Consider the following 24,915-nt stretch of genomic DNA (forward strand, 5'->3'; position numbering starts at 1 on the left):
CTCATTGTGTAGCGAGAGAGACGGACTAGAGAGGATAAGCGGGTTGCATCGCACGGTTCGGTTTTTAAGTGATACTTGCAAGCAAACGCGAGCGTATAATACGCTTAATCTCGCCACACATTACAACACTGTGGTTAGGGTTCTCTCATTAAAATACAACTCGTGCACAGTCGTGCACAGTCCTCTTCCCTGATCTTCCTATGGATTCCATCCGACGGTGACCGATCGTTTGATTGCGTCGGAATCGACGCGTTCCCTCGTTCGGGGGGGCCTCAAGGAAATCAAATTGGTTCCCCCCCACCGCTGACACACTGAAGGATCAATAATGCAATAAGTGCCAGTACTTTGATCCGCCGACTCCAATCTCTTATGACAAGCCCCGATTCCAACACAAGGCGACTCCCACGGGCAATATCTGGGATATTAATGAAGTCGCAATCCCCTCTACGCAATGGTGAAACTAGAGATAGGAAGGGTGTTATCGTATTCTCAGAGATACACTATATATATATATATATATATCACAAAGCCAACGCAACCACTTGACAGAACAGTCATTCCCACTTAGCCATGGCCTGTCAGGGACAGCAGCAAGGCAACTCGGGTATTAGCTGATGGACTTCCCCCTCAAGCCAAAAAAAGCGTGTTGAAACAACAAAGACGGATCCATATTTGATGGGACATTTCAAAAGGAGTTCCCCCCCAAATGGCAGTGTAACCGATGGATGTGCCTTGGCTACCCGATTAGCATGTGACTCGCCTTGGTCCTAGCGGAACCACAAGCTGTCCTCCTATTGTGCCTTAAAGGGCTGCATTAATAAGGGAGATTAAGGCCGGAAATGTCTTGCTTCTCTCCCTGACTTTTGTATATAATACCCTCTATTTTTAACCCTAATGAGATTTGAAATAAATACACTCTTTGCTTTGAGGGTTTATCAGAAAAAAGCGGGATTATGTCAAGAGCGGGTATAAAAATTGCCGTTCTCTTTTTGACATTTAGTTTTTAACAATGCACCTTTATTCAGAACAAGGGCAGCCGCCTGGAAAAAATAGCGTTCAATCTCGAATTTCACTTATATAAGGAGTGCGGATAAACTCGTCTCCAAATGACACCATTGACATCACTTTGTGAAACATCGCTGTGATGGGAAAAGTTGGGTGTCGAACAAAGAGAGAAGGCAGGCAGGTGTTGTATGTTCCCTGCTTGGTTCTTCAAAACAGTCGGCAGAGAAAAATGGAGAGCTATTGCGGGAGCGAGAGGCTTACGATTCACACTAATTTGACATCTCAAGGCCGGACCCCTACATGATTTACCCTGCCCTGAAATACAAGAGACTCCATAATGGGGAGAGTGGTGCAACACTGATAGGTGGACGGGTGGATTTCGTTGCAGATGGAAACATCACGAGCGCAAGAAAGTTGCAGCTGAACCTCTATAGTGGGAAACCGAAAAAGGGAGGAAACAGGCTTAGCTGATGTTGTCGTCGTACCGCAGGAACGACGACATTGTTACCAGCACGGACAAAGTGCAAATGTTTGCCGAAGAATAGAAGCATCTGAGACTGGTATATCGGCTTTCCAGTCGGCGGCCTCACTCTGCTTCCCGCCGTTCAAACGGTGGCCATGTTCCAGACAGGAATAAACACAGGGTGAGACCGATGGAGGCACCACATCTGTCGCTTGCAATTTGCTCGCATTCCCCACCCCTGGCTTCCTCCCGGTGACAGTCGACTAGCCATCTCATTTAGCCATGCACAAACTCCGCCTCTCGTTGAAGTCCACGCAAGTTTCAGGAAACAAATCAGTGTTGACTCGAAAGTCTTCCCGTGTCTGGTGTAACTTCAGGCCTCGTCAGTAGACAACTCTTAGCTGTGACGCGAAATCGACGCTGATGGCTGTTCTGTATAACTAGACTGGTGCCCAACTCGTGGGGTGGGGGCCCTGTCAGAGTCCTGTTTATTATGGTAATGACCCCAGGTGAGTCTTCCCTATCCAGCGCGTAATGACAGCGGGGGATTTCGTCTGGACAGGGGGTCAGCGGCAGCGACCACGACGACAGCTGCTCCACAAATACAACTTTGAGACTCTGCGGTCCTCCCCTCTCTCTGAAATAATTGGTACTTCCCCCCTGGCTGAGAGTGAAGAGGTTCTCTGGCATGGTGAGGAGCTTTGGTGTGTTTGGTTGGTTTTGTCTCTTTGTTTGTTTTGGGCCCCTCCCAGTTTAAGTACTGAGGTGTCCAATTTGGCTCTTTCTTTGCATGGTTGACACTGCCTAGGGTGTGCACAGAGTTATTGTGTGTGTGTGTGTGTCAGTGTTATCGTTAACCTATTTGAGGTACGCAGTGGCTTGAGAATGCTGTACAAATGCGTTATAAAAACACTATATAAGTAAACTATATAAGTATGCTATATAAACAAGCTATAAATACACTGTATAAATACGGCACATTCATTTGCCGAAGAATTTAGATGTAGATTCTCTATGTAAATATCTTCTATCCGAATGCGCTTCTTGACTATGCTGTATAAATGTCGGTAGAATGTGTGTTTTTTGCTTTGGCTGTATGTTTGGATAAAACTAAATAAGAAATACATAGATTTAACAGAATGATAAAGACATTCATGTGTATCGATTATCTTCTCTGGGCTAATGGTATAAACCCTGAACACCGCAGTCCTGTACATTCTCATCATAACCATTCAGAGAGACACCAATCCAAACACTCCTCCCTCTCATCACTGTGTACCAACAGGACCCCGACAGGGACATCAGGACCTGTTTAAGGCACCGACCACGGATCATCAAAAGTTTGACCATTTGCATGATTCAACCCTCATTTTACCCTTTCTGATGCAACGTGCGTCCTTTCCCCGAGGTTTTTTGTAGGGGTCCAATTTTACTGCAATTGCACATGGCACGAAGACATCACAGCGGCCGTCAATGCCTTGAGAGTCTTCTACAAAGCCCGGGTCTGTCTCTTCTAACAAAGAGGGCAGACCACCCCAATAGGAGGGGGGGGGGGGCTGGATTCACAGTGCGCTTATTGGTGGTGGGCCTCTTGGAAGACGACATAGGTCTCCTCCAAGCGGCGCCCGAGAAAGGGTCACTTGGTCGTGTTTGAACAGGAAAATTACAGAGAAGGGGAGGTTTTGCCGCATTACTGTTATGCAAACGCCGCGCGTGGGGAACGTGTCCATCGACTGTGTGTGCAAATGCCAAAGGAGGGAGGAGGGAGGTAAATGGGAGGGGGAGAGAGGGGAGGTGGGTCGGGAGGGAGGGAGGGAGGAGAGGAGGGATGCATTGAGGTGTGGCAGGAAGGAGTTTACGAGGGAGACGGAGCTGAGGGGAGGGAGGAGGAGAAGCGAGGAGTGAGCGAGCTGTGTTTCAACTTCAGATAATCATCCTTTGGGAATACAACCGCCGTTTATCTCGCGCCACAAACGCCATTAGTGGTGGCGCCGGGCTACGACGCAGGTCGTGGCCCGGATGCACGCCGTGATGAATTGACACCAATAGCCCCTTTTGTTCTGTGCAAACTCGTGGCCAGCCTGCATGTGTGGATTCAAGGGTCTGGAACCAAGCCCAATGTGGCTCACTAAGCAGCCGTATCAAGCCTTCAACCTGGCCCTGTCGTCCACTGAAACTCACTGTTAGAGGCTTACGGTTCTAAGCTTTCCCTAAGGTAAGCTAATAAGAGGCCCGACATATCTTAATGTTGGTTAAAGGGGACATATCATACCACCAGGTGTGAGTGTGATTAGCCATTACAAGCCGTTTTCAAAATGTGCAGCATTGTGTCATCACAGGTGGGCGTGTCCATCTAGATGTGTGACGGATAGATGGACACGCCAACCTGTGATGTCACAATGCTGCACATTTTCAAACCTGCTTGTAATGGCTAATCACACTCACACCTGGTGGTATGATATGTCCCCTTTAATGGTATGATGTTTACCTTGGACAACAAGCGTTGATTGGATAGAGTGGTCTCCGCCCTCCACATTCTTCCCACACTCAAACCCAACGCTTGTTCCTAGATTCTTGATACAGATTGACCACAGGATCAATATGAGCTGAGTACAATTACATCCCATGAGGAATCACATTGGAATCTCCATACTGGGTCAGGGAACAACCCAAAATGGGAATTTCAAGGAAAAACATACTGGCTGACTTCATTGTTGCAGAAGTAGCCAGTATTTCAACGTGCCATGTTTTCTTCATCTTTGATGACATGTCATGGTCATTTTATGATTTAGTACCCTCAACTTGTTAACTATAGCTCCTTTAACCTTAGACATTTGAACTATTTTCCATTATGTTTATTGTGGGTATGCTGGCCCAAAATATAAAGTTATTTGAATTTCAAACACACACACACACAGAGACACACAAGCGCGCTTACGCATTCAAACACACACACACACACACACACACACACACACACACACACACTGACCTCCCCAGTTCTCCAAGCTGTAGAGATTGTTAAAGCTGTGGCTGACGAACGGAGAGATCTTCTTCAGGTCGTGGGTTCGCACCCGGGTGGCCAGCAGCGACTGGTGGGCATCCCTGAAGGTGGTGTCCATGAGCAGCAGGCCCTTGTGGCCCCGCACCGCCTTTGCGAAGCCCTCTGGCCCGTCCCGGAGCAGGATGTCCCGGAAGCCCAGCGGAGGGTCACCTGATGGTTTGAGGAGAAAGACGGAGTTAACATGGATGTATGACTGACGAGTGATGGTGGAGGTCACAGACATGTCTCTAATGAATGTACTGCGTACTCATTGAGGTGTCTTATCCAAAGCAACATGCAGTGAGTTTGAGATACAGGTCATTATGGAGCTAATATGGTTGAGGACATCTTGCTCAGGGAAGCCTACAGGGAGACTGCGGACATTGGGGGTCGAACGCAGTATCTTTCAGCACGGATTTATATGACATTAAACACACACATATATACAGTACATACATACATACATACATACAAACATATATATATATATATCTATATAGATATATATATATAAATATACACACGCATTTCACATAATCATGGAGAGGCCAGGGGGATGGTTGCACAGTTCCATTTTAAATCAGCACTAGGGACTGAAACAGCCCATAATGCAACACATAATCTATCTGCTTCAAGATACACACATCACATGGTGATTCCAATAGCGTTGTCACTAGCTCCATAGCTACAATGAAAGCGCTCTGCATGACCCTCTTCACGATTCACGTTTGTTACTTTTATTACACGTCTATTGAACAAATCACTTGAAAATTACCAATTAAATTGCCAGCCAAGTTGTCCTCCTCAACCTTCTCCTCCACCCACGTTTCACTTTCATTTCATTGCCTTTTTTCTCATTCCGTACCTCTAAACTCTTATAATGGTGAAAATAAAATGCCAAGCATCTATTGGATAGGGGAATTCTGGGAAATTAGCCGGGATCTATTTTCCCTCCCCCCCGCCGCGTTACAATAATCAATCCAACCGCTCGCTAATGAGTTGCAACCGCCCTGCGCGCTTATATTCTACTTTAATCTCTACCACTCTTACTCTCTTTGAGCAGGTAAGACACTCACTTTTGTGCTGTTCGTCCGCATCACTGCTAAAGAAGGCTCTCTGCTGTAATTGTCAGTTAAGGCGCGGTGTGAAACAAAACAATCCCTCTCATACCCTAGCCACCGGTCTCACAAAGACCGGCCCTGACGCAAATGGACCGCAGTTATTTTAAACTTAAAAAAACTTGAACATTACTCTGTGTAACAAAGGGGGGTCGACGCGCATACCACATATTTAACCAAACTCCCCGCAAACAACTAAAAGAGAGCCCTAAGATTAAAAGGTTGTTCACATTTAACATGGCTGACGTCTATCTGTGTGGAGAAAAGCAGGGGGGAGACCAATACGAGATATTGAAGCATGAGGGGACCGTGCACCTCCTCTCACGCTCCATAACCGTCTCTCCTCATAGCCGCTCAACCGTCACCCTAGGGGCGCCATGCGCCGCCACGGGCCTGCTGCCACACACGCAGACAGACGCGCCCCCACATGCACATTAGTACGTGCACACGGTCGAGACTCAGATGCCCATGCACGTGCAGAAACACACACACTAGAGCAGATCAACTGAGGAAAGAAGGCTATTTGCATTAGAACCATCTTGAATAAACAATGGTTTGCGTATAATCCTGCAAAGAGGGAGGGAGGGAGGGAGGGGGAGAGAGGGACGGAGAGAAAGAGAGCGCAAGAGAGTAAGACAGAGAGATGAAGATGCACAGTGACAGACAGAATGGAGAAATGTGCATCCCAAGGGTTCAAACAACGCTAGATAGCTGACCCACTTACTAGCAAACACATACACACACACACTCATGCGCACGCACACACACGACTTTGGGCTGACACGGAGACAGCACCTCCATACTCTCCTGTCTCCTTTAAACCTGTCTCTCCCTCGCGCCTCATCGCTGTGCCTCCTTATCTCTCCCCTCTCAAGGCTGACAATGTTTGCTCTTGCTTCGTCCCATGTTGCTCCTTATATAACCAACGTCTCTCTCGCCCTCTTTAGGCCTCCTCTCATCCAGCATGTGTCTGGATTCATCTTATTCCAGAAACAAACACGGAACCGAAATGCTGGGAATGCACGACAGCCTATAATATCTTTTCTTCTTTTCTGCTTCTTTCACTGGCCACGGCTGGAGTGCTCCACGTGCAAGCACACACACACACACACACACACACACGCACACGCACACGCACACCTAGTCAAATAATTCCTTTCCGTCGTCAGTTTTCGAGTTGGGTTTCATATCTGATAGGCGGCCCCCTTCCTGGCGGAGAGAATGTCGAGAATCCCCGTTTATATTTTTGCGCTTCGTTCTTTTCCTCGCAGACAGACGGCAGCCGCCCGGTGACCAGTGTGTGCGGAGGTGCTGCTGCTGGTTACTGGGGGAAACCAACAAGAGGGAAAGGGCCAGAAAAGTTGGTCCCAATGGAAAAGGGATATAAGTTAAATCGTAGAAGTTTCAAGGAAAGAAATATATGGTGTGTATCTTTCCGTCAGCACCCCAGGCTCCAGATTCCCATCCAATCATTGGAACACCGTTTTTTTTCCTTCTTTCTGTCAGCAGCAGGGAAAATACTCAGTGTGGCGCTTTGGACACCAGACTCAATTTTGTTGTCGCTCCGTGTCACTCAGGGGTGTATGTAGTCACTCTTAATCGGGTTCAAAAAACAAATTGCAGTGCTAACGTACATGAATTTGTAAGACACAGATATCACTGCGATAATGACTTAATCTTTCCGACATTGACATTTTCCAATGGTGTTTTCTTTTTTTCCTTGGTTCTGCAAAGAGCCGTGGGTGTGACCTTGATTTTTGGTGGTGGAAATGCATACATTTACACATATTAAAAATTTATCAGGTCCATGAGGACCGCCCCGGTCCACGGGCTTGGAGGGCAGGGCCGTGCACTGAACACATTTCCACCGGGTCACTGTAACGCAGCCAAGACCTCAAGAAGTTTGGACAGAGCTAAATCTGGTGATGGAGCGACTGGACCCACCGGGAATAACTTCAATAAGAAAGCTGCTTAAGCTCGGAAAGTTCTGAGATATTCTCATAGTCCCTTTCAACTGGTAATAGCTTGCTGATAACTGTGGTGCAAGTTGTCCATTTCTAACACATTGCCCTCAAATGATAGCTCTTATTTATTACCTAGGGCACCTTAAATAAAGCCCTTTCTTCCTTTTTTTTATTTGTGATATCGTCAGGCTTTACTGGCTCTGATAGATATATAGGTCATGATCAACAAAGGTGATCAAGCATCAATCCGAGATGTTTGATCAATATCAATTAAACTCCAGTTACTCACACCCATCATGTGTTCAACAGAGGCATTTTCCGCAAACTTTAGCATACCTTCAACTGCTTCTTAAGGTTAAATAATAATATCTAATGCTTCATCGACGGAGACTAACGTGATCTGGTGTGAGAGATTGCAATGTGCAGAGAGACACAGAGAGGTGCTTCTGCTCTGCCTGACTGCGCTAAACTGAGATGATCAAATAAATTGCATCGGCGTGTAGAACAGAGAGAGAAGAGGCCCGGTGGAACTGCCGTTACAGTTGAACATTTTCGATACAGGACATCGAACACTGCCTCCCATCGATTTTCTATTTTAAGGGTGAAACCGCTGCCAGACAATCTTATCTAGCACTCCCTAAGCCCCTCAGTACCTTTATAATCCCTTTCTCCTTCCAGGTCCCGGTCCTCTCTCTGTCCTCCATCTCTCTGTCTCCATCCCTCCCTCCTTCTCTTACTCTGCCTCCATCCCTCTATCTAGCCCTCCATTTCACCCTCCTTGCCTCTGTATCTCTCTTTCTGTCCATCTCCTTTTAATCCTCTCTCTCTTTCTGTCTACCTCCCTCCTCACCCCCTCGCTCTCCATCTCCCTCCCTCACACTCTCACTCTGTCCGGCCGTCCACAGGGTGAGATAATAAAGCACTAATCTCCCCTCTCCTCTCCATCCCTCCGTCAAATGAAAGAAAGGATAAAAGCACATTACAAATCTCATTACTGAGGTTTAGGTACGCTTCTGTGCATGGGGGAGTGTGCACGGGGCAGCGTGCACCGCAAGGCTGACTCGGTCGAGCGCTCACCTCAGTGAGGGCGAGCTCTTAGGTGTGTGTCTATGTATGACTGTGTCTAGAGGTGTGAGTGAGTCAATGTGTGTATCTAGAGATGTGTGTGTGGGTGGGAATGTGTACTGATGCGGGTGTCATTTTCCTATCTGCAGATCAGATCTATAGATCAGCCGTGGGACAGGAATCTACATGAGCATAATCCACAAATTGGTAAAAGTGAGTGTGGAAATGATTGAACATGATGGATGTTAACAATGTATATTTGTGGTTGGTGAAATATCTGTGTGGATATCACTTAACAAAGCACATGTACCGAATATCAGTTTGATCAGGGTACCGACAATGTTAATGGTCGTCTGTGGGTTACAACTAATAAAGTTCAATTAAAACTTCTGTACGCAAGGAACCCATTCAATGGCGTGAGAGAGTGGCATGAGCCAGCGAACATGTGAACATGTGCACATGTCCCTGGCATGTGCATGAGCTCCTCAGTTGACCGTTGGATGATGGAGCCATCACAATGAGATTGATATAAATAAACCAGCATACACAGACACAGGCAGAAACACACACACACACACACACACACACACACAAGATTACTGCTCTGTTCCGATAACACATAATTCCGTCCTGCGCGGATTTCAGACACGAGATTTGATTGGTTAACCCGATTAGGATTCCTCCCTCACACGAGTGGGACTCTGGAGGCAGATACTATCTCATTCATAAAATTCCCGGAGCTGTTTAGATACACAGCGCTGACTGCATAGGCATATCAACTATTTTCTCCACCAGCAGATATTCAATCGTTCCATTCTTTACAATTGACCGTTTAGTCATTTAGCAGATGCCTTTATCCCACGGAACTTACGGAACATTTATCAGATACATGTTATAGAGGAGCAGGTTAGGGTCAGGGCATCCCATCAACAAGACCTACAGGGGGACTAGACAGTGGGGTTTGAACCCCCTTAGTGTGTTAGTATGGACAGTGGGATTCAAACCCCCTTAGTGGGTTAGGATTGACAGTTGAGTTTGTACCCCCTTAGTGTATTAGTATGGACAGTGGGGTATGAACCCCCTTAGTGGGTAAGTATGGAAAGTGGGATTTGAACCCCCTAACCAATATATGTATTCTGCCCACCATGCTGTTTTCACAGGGTCTTGTTTGATAACTCTGACAACTCGGGAGTAAAATTACAAATAACATTGCTGCTTCAGTTGTTCACCAGCCGCCTCTATACGCTGAAAAATGATCATGAATTAATCAGTCAAGACGATTCCCTTCTCGGGTTATTCCCAGAGCGGGAACCCGCAGGAAAGACGGAAAAGACAACAGCCGCACATAAACCGCTCATTAGGCAGTCGGCTCCATTTAAAATAAATGAGCTATTGGTTTTTAAATTGCGTAGCCACAGGTCCCAACAACAATGGCCTCGCTGTGGAGCCTCATGAGGCCGGCTGGGAAGCGGCCCCAAACACAGCTGAAAATGAAAGGCCGGGATTTCCCATGGCCTCTTGACTCAAATCTTTACGACGGACATAAAGACTCATCGACAGGTTGTTCAAACGTTGGTGGTCCCCGAAGGCTCGCATCTCGGGGGAGAAGCAAGGACCTTATCTGGAGTCGACGCTTACACCCCCTTCCCCCTCTGGTCCTCCCCTGACGAAAAAACGCTCGAACTGGAGGTGGGGTTTAAGGAGTGTCAGCTTCCTGGGGTGGTACAGGACGCAAACCGTGCAACCGATCCATCACCCGGCAGAGCCTGTGAACCACCTGGCTGTCTCCGCCCCTGGCCCCGATTGTGGCTGTGTTCTGGGCACGGATGGCCCCAGGAAAGAGGGAGCAACTGCAGGGAACAGGTTATTACCTCCATGTGCTGACGAGCAGATCATTACTGGGGACGAGGAGACGCCATTTTGTTTAATATCATTAGCCTCATAGCATAATTGCCTGAGTCATATTTTAAAGGGACACTGTGTAGAATTTTAAGTAAAAGGCTAAAATCGATGTCTTCATTCATAAATATGTCCTCATTAGTGTAAAATCCTCTCTGCCAATAATATGACTTATTTACCTGGGCGAATAATTTCTTATATTTATATTTTTTATATTGAATGGGTAAGTCCTAAGGAGGCATCCATGTTCTTCCGGACTATGAAAGGTGGCCGAGAGGGACATAAAGCACTAGCTGGTACTAGCCGGCTAAATGCCTTTTCGCTATGAGCCAGCATGACTAAAACGTAGAAGGAGCTCAGAGAGACACGCTTGTCACTGCCCCGGCAAATTTGAAAGCCTCCACTGCACTTTTGTTTATAATGCATGATCATACTAATGCCACGCCACAGGAGAAGGAATCTTCGTTGCCAAAAAAGGGAAAAAGGGAATTTAAAAGGCAACATGACGAGCAAATTCAAAATACGAGGGTAAACATCAGGGTAAGCTTTTCCCAGGTTTAAGGAGCTAATGAAGGATTACGATTTTCAAAGGGACGCTGAGGTTGCCTGCTTTCTTCTCGACAGGTAAGTCAATGTTACTGTCTAAATTACAAGCCGTTCTCATTGCTTGGTTGTGTAATTCAATACACAGGCAGCATAACGGTAGAACACGTGTAGTTAAAATCCTAAACAGCCTATGATGATCTGACAATGCATGCACTTCGAAAAATAAACGAATAAAGAATGGATCACTACTAATTAGCCCATAGTTTATGTGTTGTAGAGTAATATAAGCACTAGTAAAAATTGTTATCTGTCAAGTTGTTAACTGATGCTATAGGCTAGACTACGACATAGTAATGTAACCAATAAAAAACAATATAAAAATGGCAACTAATGATTTAATGCAGTTTGAAGTTTGTTAACGTACCTAATAAAGTATCACAGCACCCAAAAGAAAACTCGATGAGGTAGTATTGGATGACATGTTGTCAAAGATTCTTGGCACATACTGCTTAAGGCCAACTTCCACCGGAAGCGGCACGGCAGCGAACCGGCTGTGTTCCGTACTGCAATCCCCACTGGAAGCGGAACGGACATGTTCCGACTGATGGCTCAAGACGTGCATAATTATAATAGGCCTATATGAATTGTAAAAATGATTATGATAAGATGATTCACACAATATTATTCACGAGTTATAATCAACCCCTACACATGAATATTATAACCCATTAAATACGGTATGATTTCTAGATGTCATGGCAACGTCCGCTCGCAACACTAGACTTGCGAGGCATCGACGCCGACTTTCATTTCTTCTTTGCCACTGATTAGCTATTGATACCATAGATAGACTGTATAATATTAATTGAATTGCATAGGGGTCGATGTGAGCTCATGAATATTCATGAAGCAAATTGATTAAAAAAAAATAGAAGAGGCAAGTATCACAAAGGAAGAGCCGGTTTGGGGACAGTTCCGTGCCGTGCCGGTGCCGTATCCAGTGGAATAGCCTACCTTGACTTTAATGGTTTCTATTATTTTCTGCGACCGGTTCGCTGCTGTGCCGTCTCCGTGCCGGTTCCGGTAGAAATTTGGCCTTTACCGCAGTTGCAACCAGGTAGTAACACCAGTTTGAAAAAGCAAGGTGTGTGTAAATATATATACACACACATATATGGCTATTGGAGCAGTGCGGTTATGGAAAGGAGAGGGAAGAGAGACGGGATGGTGGGCCGAAGCAGAGATTGGACGAGGTGTCGCTCATGTCCACGGGCTAGAATACGCTACAATGCGAATTTTGCCTAGGTGGTTGGGATATCCAGAGGACGGCATCAGCCTCTGAGCCTCGTGAATCCCCTTTCTAAGCGATTCCTCGAACAATAACACATTGTAGAAATCGCAGTGAAACCTGTCAAACCAGTAGCCGTGCCGTTTTCTACACGGGCCGTTGCCCTCTATGTTTTTATGAGTGTGAGCCTTCGGAGAGTCTTAATAGAATAGGAAGAGTTAGTTGAGACTGCCCGTCTAACGGTACGCACCCATGGTAACGGGAGGGATGACGGGGTCGATGGCCGAGGGCTTGGCCTTCACGGGAAGGGGTGTGGTCGGTCCGTTCACCATCACATGACCTGCGGTATCACAAACAGAACCATAAATGTTATGCATTACACATAACATTAACTTATAATTCCATTAGTTTAGTACTGTGTCATTTTTTCGGTTTGTCAATGCAAATGCAAACTAAAGCTTATGAAATCATTGATATGACATTTAATCCATGTAATACATTAATTATTTTTTTCTAGCATTATCAACGCTTGAAGGAAATGAACAAGGAAAATTGTAAAAGAAGAACTCGAAGAACCCAATCTGAAATTACATTAAAAGCCATTTGCTGAAACACATACTGGCATAATTGAAATATTCTCACCCAATACAGACTTAAGAGTAAAAGTCTGAGGTAATTTGATGTACTTAATACTTTTGCTGACATGAATCATAAACCACTCAAAAAGGTTTTCCGCCACAGCGAAATGTTTCTTTTCATCCTTTAAATGGAGGTCTGCTGGTACTCAAGGTTGGCGATATAGGCCTTTCACTCCGTGAAACTGCTTTTGTCCGTTTCCGTGACGATGGCGCCACAAAATTCCCAGCGGTTCTCTCTGTGGCCCTCAGGTTTTTATTTTGAATACTGAATACTTCTACACTGTGAGTGTGTGAGAGGAAAAGCGAATATGACAGTATGTTTAAATGTAAGTTTTATATTCTATTATATATATTTATTATTTATACGGATGCATTTTTAACTGTGTGTGTAAGAATGTGTGTGTCTGTGTAAGTGGACATGTGTGTGTTGACGGCTTTATGCATATCCGGCCTAGTTTGAATGGACACAAGGCCGGATATGTATGATGTATGATGTATGCTGTGCGTGTGCGTGTGCGTGTGTGTGTGTGTGTGTGTGTGTGCGCGCATGCACACTGACCAAGGTAGTGCAGCAGCTTTTGGGCGCGGTTCTGCGTGGGCTTGAGGTTAAAGAGCTCCTGGTTCTCGTCGATGAACTGGGTGTCCACCGTGGCGTGCAGGAACTGGGTGTTGGAGAGAACGTTCTGCAGGAAGGGGATGTTGGTCTGCACGGGGGAGAGAGAGGAGAGGGAGAGGAGAGGCCAATAATTAACCACACGCAACCATACAACCACAAATCAAAATATGGATTTTAGAATAAAGAAAGACAGTGGTGGCATTGTAAGAACACACACACACACACACACACACACACTTTTCCCATTGTAAGTCAAGTAAATCTAAGAGATAACTAAGCTGAAAGCAGCTTCTCAGACAAGACATAAAATATAAATATATAATCTGTTTACGATTCCAATCTAACTTTGTGCTCCTCAAAATTACCATCAACAACGCAAACACAGATGTACACAAAAACACACACACACATGTCACTCGCACACACAAGCACGCTGAGAAACAAAAATAAGTAAGTTGGCAGAACTGATTTCTGAATTTAATTGCCAGATTCTGTTGGAATTGTTGTTGCTGCACAATGCTTTTGTCTATAAAAATGTAATCAAGCTAATTAATTATGTGCGGGCTCAATAGTGTGCATGTGTGCACTAGACGGATGATAGAGGCCATTTTTGAAGGAGCTTTTCCTGAAAAAATTGTTGATCTATATTATTATATATATTTATATAATAAGTATATATTTTGTCCTGGATTGTGCTGTGCATCCGTCTAAGAAGGTATGATAGAGGTTTCATGTTAACACAGGAACTGACGCTCAGGAGTTTGGCAGAACAGACACAGACAGACAAACAGACAGTAGGGCAGACAGACAGACATACAATAGGGCAGACAGACAATAGGGCAGACAGACAGACAGACAGACAGACAGACAGACAGACAGACAGACAAAGAGAAACAGAAGGGAGAGAAGGCAGGGGGAGGAAGGGAATCGGTGGGTGCAGGGATGAGGGGAAGAAAGACAAGAGAAAGAGAGAAAGGAAGAGTAATAGAAAAAGGGGGAGAAAGGAGGAGGAAGAGAAGAAAGACAGCAGCAAGACCACAAGAGTCTAAGAGAGGGGAGAATGAGAGAAGGGAGAAAGACTGAGGCTGAGTAAGAGAGAGGCGAGAAAGAGCGAGAGGAAGGATGACAAAGAGAAAAATAGAGAGAGAAAGATGGTCAGAAAGGGAGAATTTAGACACGATGAAAAATGCAGGGGGTGGGGGAAATACACAAGAAAGAAAACACAGATCAACAGGTGAAGCACAGATATGTTTATCTGGAGATTACACCCTAATCCAACATGGCGGCTCGGTTTCCTCCCGTCCAAGGTCTGCAATTAACCAGTAATGGAGATAGTGAAACACGGCAGTGGATCAGCGGGGATCAAACGGGCCCCTTTAAGGCGTCCACACACCGGACGGAGAGACCCCGTCCCCAGAGGAGCCCGCTGTAATTGGTTGGAAAACATCTCCCTGAGCTGGGAATACCCTCACTAAAAAAAGACGCTTAACCTTCATTAAAGCACACACACACACACACATAAATTTACCTCCCTCTCCCAAACATATCTCTCTCCTAAACACACATACCCACAAAAATCTCTCTCTCTCTCTCTCTCTCTGTCCCACACACACACACATATAGAACACACCCACCCACACACACACACACACACACACACACCCACACACATCTCTCTCTCCCACACACACACACATCTCTCTCTCCCACACACACACAGATAAGATGATATTGACGTGCCGTGACAGAAAGACATGCAGAGATCACAAGCTTCATAAATGGAAGTATGGAGGATTGACATACGCACACACACTGTACATTTATATGGATAAAACACATGTTGACATATTGAAGTGCGATGACTATCTGTGTCTCACACACACACAAACCATCCATGAGCTCAATAATTGGAAGTATAGGCACACACAGAGCTCATTATTAGCACTGTGAAAGATGGAGCGAGTGAGCGAGCGAGAGAGAGAGAGAGAGAGAGAGAGAGAGAGAGAGAGAGAGAGAGAGAGAGAGAGAGAGAGAGAGAGAGAGAGAGAGAGAGAGAGAGAGAGAGAGAGAGAGAGAGAGGTGAGTGAGTGAGAGACAGAGAGGGGGTGAGTGAGTGAGTGAGTGAGTAGGTGAGTGAGCGAGAGAGGCTAAATGCAAGTGTGCATGGACACTGCGGGCGAAAATTTGATGTTCAGACCAACACCAAGGCAGAAGAGAGCACAGAGAGCGAGACTCACAGGAGCTGTGCGGCAGTGCACATGAGAGGGTGCCCCAGGAGCAATGACTGATGTTCCTTTATTTTATTATTTATTTCTTTCATCACAATCAAGATGGATTCCTGACAGCTGAGTGAGTGGGAGTGAAGAGCTTGGCGAACAGGAGAAGAAGAGGAGGAGGACGAGTGAAAAGGATGGAGAAGGAGAAGGAGGAGGAGGTAGTGAAAAAGGCAATAAACAGACTTTGCCTAGAAAGCGTAGAGAAATGTACAAGAGTTTAAATTCACTGATAGGGAATTAGAGACACACTAAGAAGACCCATTGGTACACTGTGTGTAACTGGCACAGCACACACACAGTTACACGCACACACAGTCACACACACACATCGGGCAGTGCAGCTAAGCTGGTGATTACATAGCGAGGTGACTTCACATTGCGCTCGGACACGCAGAACCAAGCTCATTGGTCTGGTTTGGCGGGAGGAGCTGGGAACAGAATATAAAGTGATTTATTACCGAATATTGGCTCGAACGCTCGAAGCAGTGGAGAAACATTCACTGTCCAACTAGTTTTACATGTATTTGTATAAACCAGGGAAGGAGGGAGAGAGAGGTGGACATAGAGAGGGAAACAGCAAAAGATACAGAGGGAGAGAGAGAGAGACAGAGAGAGAGAGAGGCACAAACACACAGAAAGACAGACAGACCGACGAACGAAAGAGAAAGACACGCAGAAAGACAGACAGAGAGAGAGAAGGATAGAGACAAAGATTGACAGAAAGAGAGAGAGACACAGACAAACAGACAGAAAGAGAGACAGACAGACAGACAGACAGACAGAGAGACAGACAGACAGACAGACAGACAGATAGAGACAAAGACAGAGACAGTAAGAAGGATATAGAGAGAGAGATCTTCTTATGAATTCTCTACTGTACCCTACAATTTCTCACATATTACATTGATTTGAGAGGGTTTAGAGGGGAATGGGATTTTAGAGGACAGAATAAATCGCTTGAGAGACAGAAAGAAAATTCATAGAAGCTGCGGCAGTTTAAATTTTAATCCCACCATAGTCTGTTTTGGCACTTTATATAACATATTTGAGGTGACCTGTCACGTTTCTGCCAAGGATTTAACTAGTTGCTTCCGAGCCAGATGATCCAACTACCGAGCCTCCCCAACTCACAACGGCCCCTCACTGTCTCCACATCTCTTCTGGGAATATCTCATCCACTGACTAAGTGTTCTAAGTGTACATCTCTGTTCTACGCCCTGTGTCGTATTCATCCATTAACACCTAACCTTGTTGTTATGACCTGCTGTCATAAATATTTGTCCTGTTAAGACCTTTGAGGCTTTAATGGTGATTAAGGGTTATACAAATAAAAATGACTTGATTTGAATTGTTGCCATGCACCAACTACCACCGATTACTCCAAAAAATGAATTATCCATCACCTCGTTCTTTCGCTTCCTGTGTCACTACTCAACAGAGTTACTTCACAGAACTAAACTCGCCCATGCAGCGATCATATTTAATTTCACAACTATTCTGCCTTTGATCAGACACTTTGATTGTTCGTGGCCTAACCTGCGAACCACTTTGAACAAAGGCGGCTGACTAAATGAGTACATGTAAATGTCGACTTCGAGCAAACGCCGACGCACGACATGCCAAGCCGTTAGGGAGTCCAGAATGACAAGTTATATTGGCCGGCTACTGAACCAATCCATGCAGAGGGCCGTTTCTAATACCGGTGCTTTAACTCAATAAAGTATCAGAGGTGGAGCACCATCAATCTTCCCCACAGCGCTGTGCCAAGGCCTGCTGACGGCTACAACATAGAGCTGCTCTTACATTTACCTCTACTCGCAGCCATTATAAATCAATCCCTCTCGACCGATCTCTCTCCCACTGTCTGTCTCCTTCTCTGGGTCTGTCCATCCCCGCCTCTCTCTTTCTGTCTCTCTCTGCCTTCCCCCCCCCCCCCCCCCCCCCCCCCCTCTGTCGGCACACAACCATAGTGTAGATAGTGTAGCGCATAGACACACACCCAACCACACATACGCGCATGTGCACAGGCACATACGCGCGCACACAATTGGACGTCAAAGCTCAGTTTTCTGGTAATGGCTTTTGGTGAAGGTCACTCATGGACCTTGTGTGTTTCTGTGTGCACATGCCATTGTGTCTCGTGGTGCATGTGGTCCTCTGTCGGGCAGAGAAGAATGTCAAGATTGGTTTGACATTGACTGACACCGGCCTCCGAAGCCCCCCCTCCGAGGTACGGGCGATACTGCGCTCTCACCTCATCCATCCCCAATCCTTTCCTCCGCTGCATTCTCCACACTCCCCCCACCCCCCCGGCCCCGCCCCGCTGGGCTACCCGGGACTCTGAGCGGTTCGACTGCCTCTGCGTCCGTCCCTGAGAGCCGGCGCCTTGTGGCGGCCTCGCCGAGGTCGTGCCGGAGGCAGGATGGATAGGAGAAGGATGCAGAAATAGAGTTAGATATTAAGACATAACAACTGGACAATGACAATGCTGGAATGACTTTCCGTCTGCAGTTCTCCTTTTGGCCCTCCCTCTTTTTATCTCTCAGCCACTATCTCTCTGCCTCTCTCTCCCCGTATATGTCTCCCCATCTGCCTTCCTCTCTCTCTCTCTCTCTCTCTCTCTCTCCCTTTTCTATCCTCTCTCCCCTTATATCCCATTTTTTCTCCCCATCTCTCGCTCCCATCTCTCTCTTATAATAGATATGTAGTACTATATAATCCTCAACTCCCCTCTCTCGCTCTCACATACCCTCCCTCCCTTTCTCCATCTTCCTCTCTCTGTCCTCCCCATGAAATGTTTTGCAAAGATGCAAAAGAAGAAGATAACAGTCCTTCACAATAGCTCGGTCACGGCTACATCTACAATGCAAGGCTGTAATCTGTGCTGAAAATCTCCACTCATTCCCTGCAGGGAAACGGGTGAGGGTTGGGGGGAGGGATGGGGGAGGGACGGTTGGGAGAGTCGGCCACTGAAATCCCAAAAGTCGGAGCGGAACTCTGCATCGGGGCCATGGCAGGACGACATTTGTTTTTCGATTTCAGCGGCCAGATCCTGGCCTGGAACCATTTCCACTCTCACAGCCAGAGTCCTATAGCACCCCCACATTAAATTTACATCCACAGCCCACAGCGTGATAGATTGTGACCAAAATTGTCTATTTGACGGGACTGATCCTCAACGGATTGCTGGCATTCGCCTGTGTCGGTGTGTGTGTGTGTGTGTGTGTTACAGATTTCTTGGGGTGTGCAGTCCCAACCATTACAAAATCAGAAATTCAACCACACATAAAGCATACTGTATGCATGAATGCACAAACTATCGGAAATACCAGCGTTGTTTTTTTCCCCCCCTGAATTTAATAAAAACAACATTATTCATAGCACGACACATTTTAATAAAACCATAAATAAAACTGTGTTCCAAGGAAGCATCCTTAAATGGCCCCGATTTTAACACGAGGCTTTACATTGGGTACTCTATTGACATTACAGGTGGGTGTGTCCAATCAGACGATCACCTCTGGTGGTGAAACGGGGGCACTTAAAGCAGGCTTACGTACATGTTAAAGATCCCATGTTATGCTATCTTAGGGTTAATAATAGCATTTGGGGTACTAGAATAGTTTTACATGCCTTGCATGTTAAAAATGCCCCTTATTATTCTCACACTGTTCATTTATGCAAAATCAATTTTAGTGTCTTTCAAAATCTTTCTGTTTTGTATCATGTCGCTTGAAGGCCCCCCTCCCTCCCCCTCCTCTGCTGTGATTGGTCAACACGCCCACTCTGTTGCGATTTGTCGAACGCTTGGTGAGTGTGTCTGCAAATTCGCCCCCGCAAGAAGTTGTAAACATTGGTAGCCTAAAGGGAGGCAGGACTTCTGCACTTCTGCCCCGCCCACTGCACAGTCTGACGCCACACTATTACGGAAGTAAAGTTTGAGCCCAAATGAGCTGTTTCACTCACTTATTGAGGGGCGTTCTCGGTGGGTGCGAATGCTCCCCCTGGCTCTGAGTTATATTTTTCTAGTTTAGCAGACGTAGAACATGTATACATATGTCATATAACAGTCTAACGCAATCCAACACTTCACCTTGAACATGGTGAAGAGTCGGTGCTGTCCTGGGTGCTGAAACAGCTGTAGTCAACAGCAGTGACAGCTAGCGGGCCTCAGAGAACATTCCTCTACTAACTGGGAGTGCCGGTACAAAAAAAAAACGCCCGGCAGGACCACATAATTGAAGCATTTTGTTTGCTTTGAAGTTGCTTTCCTCCCCCCCTCCTCTCTCTGTCCCACTTGAGTCAAAATCAATGACTCAATAGAAATACTTTTCTGTCCACTCAGGAAAGAGCAGGAGAAGAGCCGTTTGCAGTGCCACCGCAGGGGACAGGGCCCCGATTCCATTTCTTTGGCCGCCGCTATCGTCGTCATATAATGGAGGAATCGGTCTGGCCGTTTTAACACTCCATCACGCGGATCTCGTCAGCATCACACAAACAAGAAGAGATGTTTGTGTGACAGTTCGGGCTTTTCCTCCTATCGACAATTAACCAACGTGACAGATATCAGCCAGATGAAACACTTTGTGACACCAAGCCATGCTCTCTTGGTCTAAACTCTAGCGTGGCAATCTATCAACCACACTTATGGTCATACACCTCCCACGTCACACACACCATGTATAGAACACACACACACACACACGACCAGTTGGGGGTCAGCCTTCCAGCCCACAAGGTAGTTGTTAGCAATTTAGCTTCTGCCTTCTTCATGACATGCACGGCAGCATGCAGTGAAACGCAGAGCAGTACGAGAGACCGTAAAGTCAGACAGCTTGGCAGATGTATCTTCAGACACACCCTTCGGCGGAATACAGATGCGAGGGACGGCGCCATCGAACGCTGGGCGTTAAGTGAGCGACTGCATCGAGAGTCACGAAGCGGGGTCGAGTTCCCCCCCCCCCCCCCCCCCCCCCGAAAACGCGAACACAGGTCGCTTTCTATAAAAGGTCCCGACACACACGCCCGCCACAGACCACCTGAGCACAGCAGACTAGCGAAGCCACGTCTGACCGCGGGAATCATCTGGTGTCTGATTGACTCTTCCCGCCAAAAAAAACCCTGGCAACATGAAGAGAGGGGGAGCGGGGGGTTCAGGATGAGGCGGAGTGCAGGACGGATCCCCAGGCTACTGGCGGCGGGGCGGGAACATTAACAATTCATAGGTTTAGCCCCAGGAATCTGGGCTGAACCGAGGCTCATTGGTGGGCCAGTCACGTCCCGCTCATCTCGCAGGCACCTGAGGTGAGCATGGGGGTGGGGCTGCAGGTGACACCTGGGGGCCCCGGAGGTAAACGTAGGCGTCCATTATGGCACGACGGCTCAGGTTTTGATGAGTAATACTACTGGTTGAGATTTTAAAAATGGTAGGAATATTTTTGTCTTTTTGATTTCACATCAAGCCTGGTCAAACACGTCGGAAACTAGGCTTCAACCTGGAATCTGAGATTTGCATTGCAGACATTAGACCCTTGAATGCCATTAGGCTCCGATTCCTATCCCATCCTAGGGTACTCTGGGGTATCCTAACCCTAGAGTCATCCGTTTGACGTGTCATAGTAAATTGCACCATGATTTTTCGTACACTGCAAGGAAACAAACAACCTGATTAAACCGACTCTTGAATCCCTCTATGAAAAAGGCACACAAATTTCTTTACGGACACACAAAGTGTTTTTTGTCCCCTCCGTGCTGACTTTGATGCAGGTTTTGTTCTGCAATCCGAATGCAATAGTCTGCATTTCCAGCACTTGGGCTGTTTTATGGGGTCCTGGGGGGCTGTGGTTCCAGAGCTACCACAATGGCTGCTATTGGACCAGGACTGTAGGGACCTAAAATGGTCCGAGGGTAGCTGCGGGGGGAGAGGGAAAATCGATTCGGGCCGGGGGGATAGGAGGAAAGAATAGCCGTGGAGGATGGCACACAAAAGGCCGAGCGTGATAGGGTGAGGGGAGAGGGATCAGGGGCCGCAGCACAATGGGAGAATGGGACGGGGATAAAGACCTTTGCCACGGGGCTGGCAGGCTCAGCGGGACACCGGTGCGACATCATTAGTCGTCCCCTTCAAACTCAAGCGCTGAGAAGTTAAGTTCCACACACGCATGCACACACACACACACAAACACACACACACACACGTCATTTATTTCCTAATAACCAAATCAAAGACCGAACGTCACGGGGAGAAGATGAATGAAACGGGACCAGGCCACTAGGACAACAACAAACAAAACAGAGCCTAAAAAGCAGGCAGCAAAGCTGCTCTAATTAATGTGAAGACCTAACGGAAAACAACACCGGCGGCCTTCGACCAAACAACAGCAGAAACAGGGATTAAAGTAACTATTCCCTGTGAAACGGCTCCAGCACAACTCTAGCAGTACATCAAAGACATTTTCTGCTCTCTTACTTGATGAATGGGACCCCCATGGGTAGTAAAGGGAGAGGTATAGTGGTGGATCTGTACAGGGTGTGTTTGTGTGTGTATTTCTGTATATGCTTGCGTGTGTGCGTGCGTGCGTGTGTCTCAGTGTGTGCGTGTTTGTCTGCGCTTGTGTGCCTTTGCGCGTGTGTGTGGCTATTTACGAAATCGCAGTTCAGGTAAAGACAACAACAAGAAATCAGCATTAGAATGGCCCTGCCAGCTTTCCCGGTCAGCCTCTCTAGTGAGGCAGATTCATGTGCTGATCCACACCGCCCCCCCCGCCCCCATTCACACAGAGTCCACTGCCAGGCCAGTTTAGGTGGTATGTCCATGGATGCCCAGCACATGTCTGGAACACCCCCTCTACGTATTGAGCCAGGGCTTATATCCACCTCTCTCTCTCTTAGGAAGCCGGGCACAAATTAACAGACCAATAGGGGGCCAGGACAGTTTTTTTGCGGTTACATTGCTCATGGCTCCCAGGCCGAAGAGGTACTGGGTTTGATTCCCGTTGTCCGGCTGCAAGATGCTCAATCCACTGACCAGCTCCTTCATAACGTTATCTGAATTGACTGTCAGAGAGGTTATCACCTAGTTTGATTGTGCTTTATAGATAGTATACCATGCACTCCTCCTGTGTGTATAATACACAGACTAACTAATGGCATCTTTCCATGATACTACACTGGCCTGGCTCGACCTGGTTTGAGATGGCACGGCTGGGATTTGCATCTCCATTGCAACAGGATTGCCCACTCGAAGGGGTGTCCTTAACTGATGACGCGCTTGTCTTAAATTGATGACACACAACACACACTAACTTCTATAGCCTATTTTGTGACATTTCCTGTATTTGTGTGGTTTCCTTGATGATGAATTCCGACGTTCAATATCCCCCCTTTGTTGCTTCCCTAATCTATAGCTAATCTAATCTCATAGCTCATTGAGACCAGAGATTAGTCAGATTAGTCTTTTGTACACATTGGACAATGCTTCACACATTTCCTGAAATGCAACACAAAATCCTTGATGTGTACAAATAATAACTAATCAAGCTACCAAGAACTCTAGCCGCACTTGGCGTGCATGGCAATGCATTACAGATACAAGAACGCACAGTTCATTGTGTTTTTATAGTACTCAGCAATCCAATCAGCAACCAGGGCTGACGTCACTGTAGCCCGCTTGGAGGCGGGGCGCAGTCGCTTCGGCCCGCCCTCGGATGTGGTCCATCTCGGGTGTCGAGTGGCACAACTAGGCCCATTTAAACCGGTAATGGAAAGGCGAATCGGCATTGTTTGTTTCGACCCGGGCCAAAAGCGCAGATGAAAAATAGTGGACATAGTAACTGCTTTCATGCTGTGAATCCCTTCACTGAACACAATTCTCCTAAAGTTATGGAGTTTATAATCAACCCTTGAGAAAGAGTCTATGGTTCCTCCTCTGGCACGATGATATTTATACGTTGAAAGGCGTGAATAGAACAAAAACACATAGAAACTGTTCCAATTAAAATAAAGCCATCACAAGCAGGAAAGTAAATCATGATGTCGTCTATATCAGATAAACCATCAGATGGTAATTTGCATTGCTTCTCCCCCTATTTTCCCCGAGCGTGGTGGTAATTACACTGGCTTCTCGGCGTCTACAATGTGTTTCCCTCTTAACACACAGCCTAACCTGAATGCTTTTGACTAAAAAGAATAAACCTTAGAGTCGTCCCCCCCTGCTTTGAAATGTCATGAGGAGCCAGCATGGTGCATTGCAGTATGTGTGCATGCTCTGATTATACTGCACATGTGTATGAAGTTCACCGGGTTGCTTGCTGGTTGAGTGAGAATAAGCTAGTCTCTCTCTTTTCCTTGCCTCGTCTAGCATCTCGTTGCCTCTCACACACACACACACACACACACACACACACACATACACACACACACACACACACACACACACACACACACACACACACACACACACACACAGAGACAGACACACAGTGGGGCAAAAAACTGAAATCCTAATTACACGTTAATGAGCTTTTGACGATCCCATGTCGTCTTCGGAACAAAATGTCCTGATATTCTAAATAACGAGACATGTGCAGTGTTCTTAAAATTAGTCATATTGTTCTTACCAGGAATTTCAATCAATAAGATGTCATCAAAAGTTCTACCTGGTAAAATGCCTGGGTTGTTTTGGGCCGTAGATGCATGCCCACAGTAGCGTCTGCACGTGTGTTCACATCCCTGCATCACTATCCTTTATCGTTGTGGACGTATGCTAGGTCTGATGTGCGGGGTTTGGCTGCAGGGGTAGTGAACACTACATCAGACCACATGCAAAGTGCTGCCACAGAAAACACATCAGGGAGAAGGGAATTTGCACCCAGTTATTTGTGGACATGTGCGAGGACTGCATGGGTTACACGTGTTTGTGTGTGTGTTTGTGTGCATGTGCACAGAGCTGACCGTCCTTGTCTCTGATTATATTCAGATTGAGACAAATAGAAG

The 24,915-nt window shown here is 46.6% G+C and overlaps 1 protein-coding gene across 1 annotated transcript in view; it reads right to left on the reverse strand.

The window, feature by feature from the left end:
* LOC307091149 (pyruvate carboxylase, mitochondrial-like) overlaps positions 1 to 24,915 on the reverse strand; it is a 244,143-nt gene that overhangs the window by 36,931 nt on the left and 182,297 nt on the right. Inside the window, exons 13-15 of the mRNA XM_079758053.1 lie at positions 13,589 to 13,733; positions 12,642 to 12,731; positions 4,461 to 4,682 (exon numbers count right to left, since the gene is read on the reverse strand). Of these exons, the coding sequence (XP_079614179.1) occupies positions 4,461 to 4,682; positions 12,642 to 12,731; positions 13,589 to 13,733 (457 nt within the window). The remainder of the gene's footprint in view (positions 1 to 4,460; positions 4,683 to 12,641; positions 12,732 to 13,588; positions 13,734 to 24,915) is intronic.

The sequence above is a fragment of the Pollachius pollachius genome (assembly GCF_949987615.1).
Source record: "Pollachius pollachius genome assembly, chromosome: 20".
Taxonomy (NCBI): domain Eukaryota; kingdom Metazoa; phylum Chordata; class Actinopteri; order Gadiformes; family Gadidae; genus Pollachius; species Pollachius pollachius.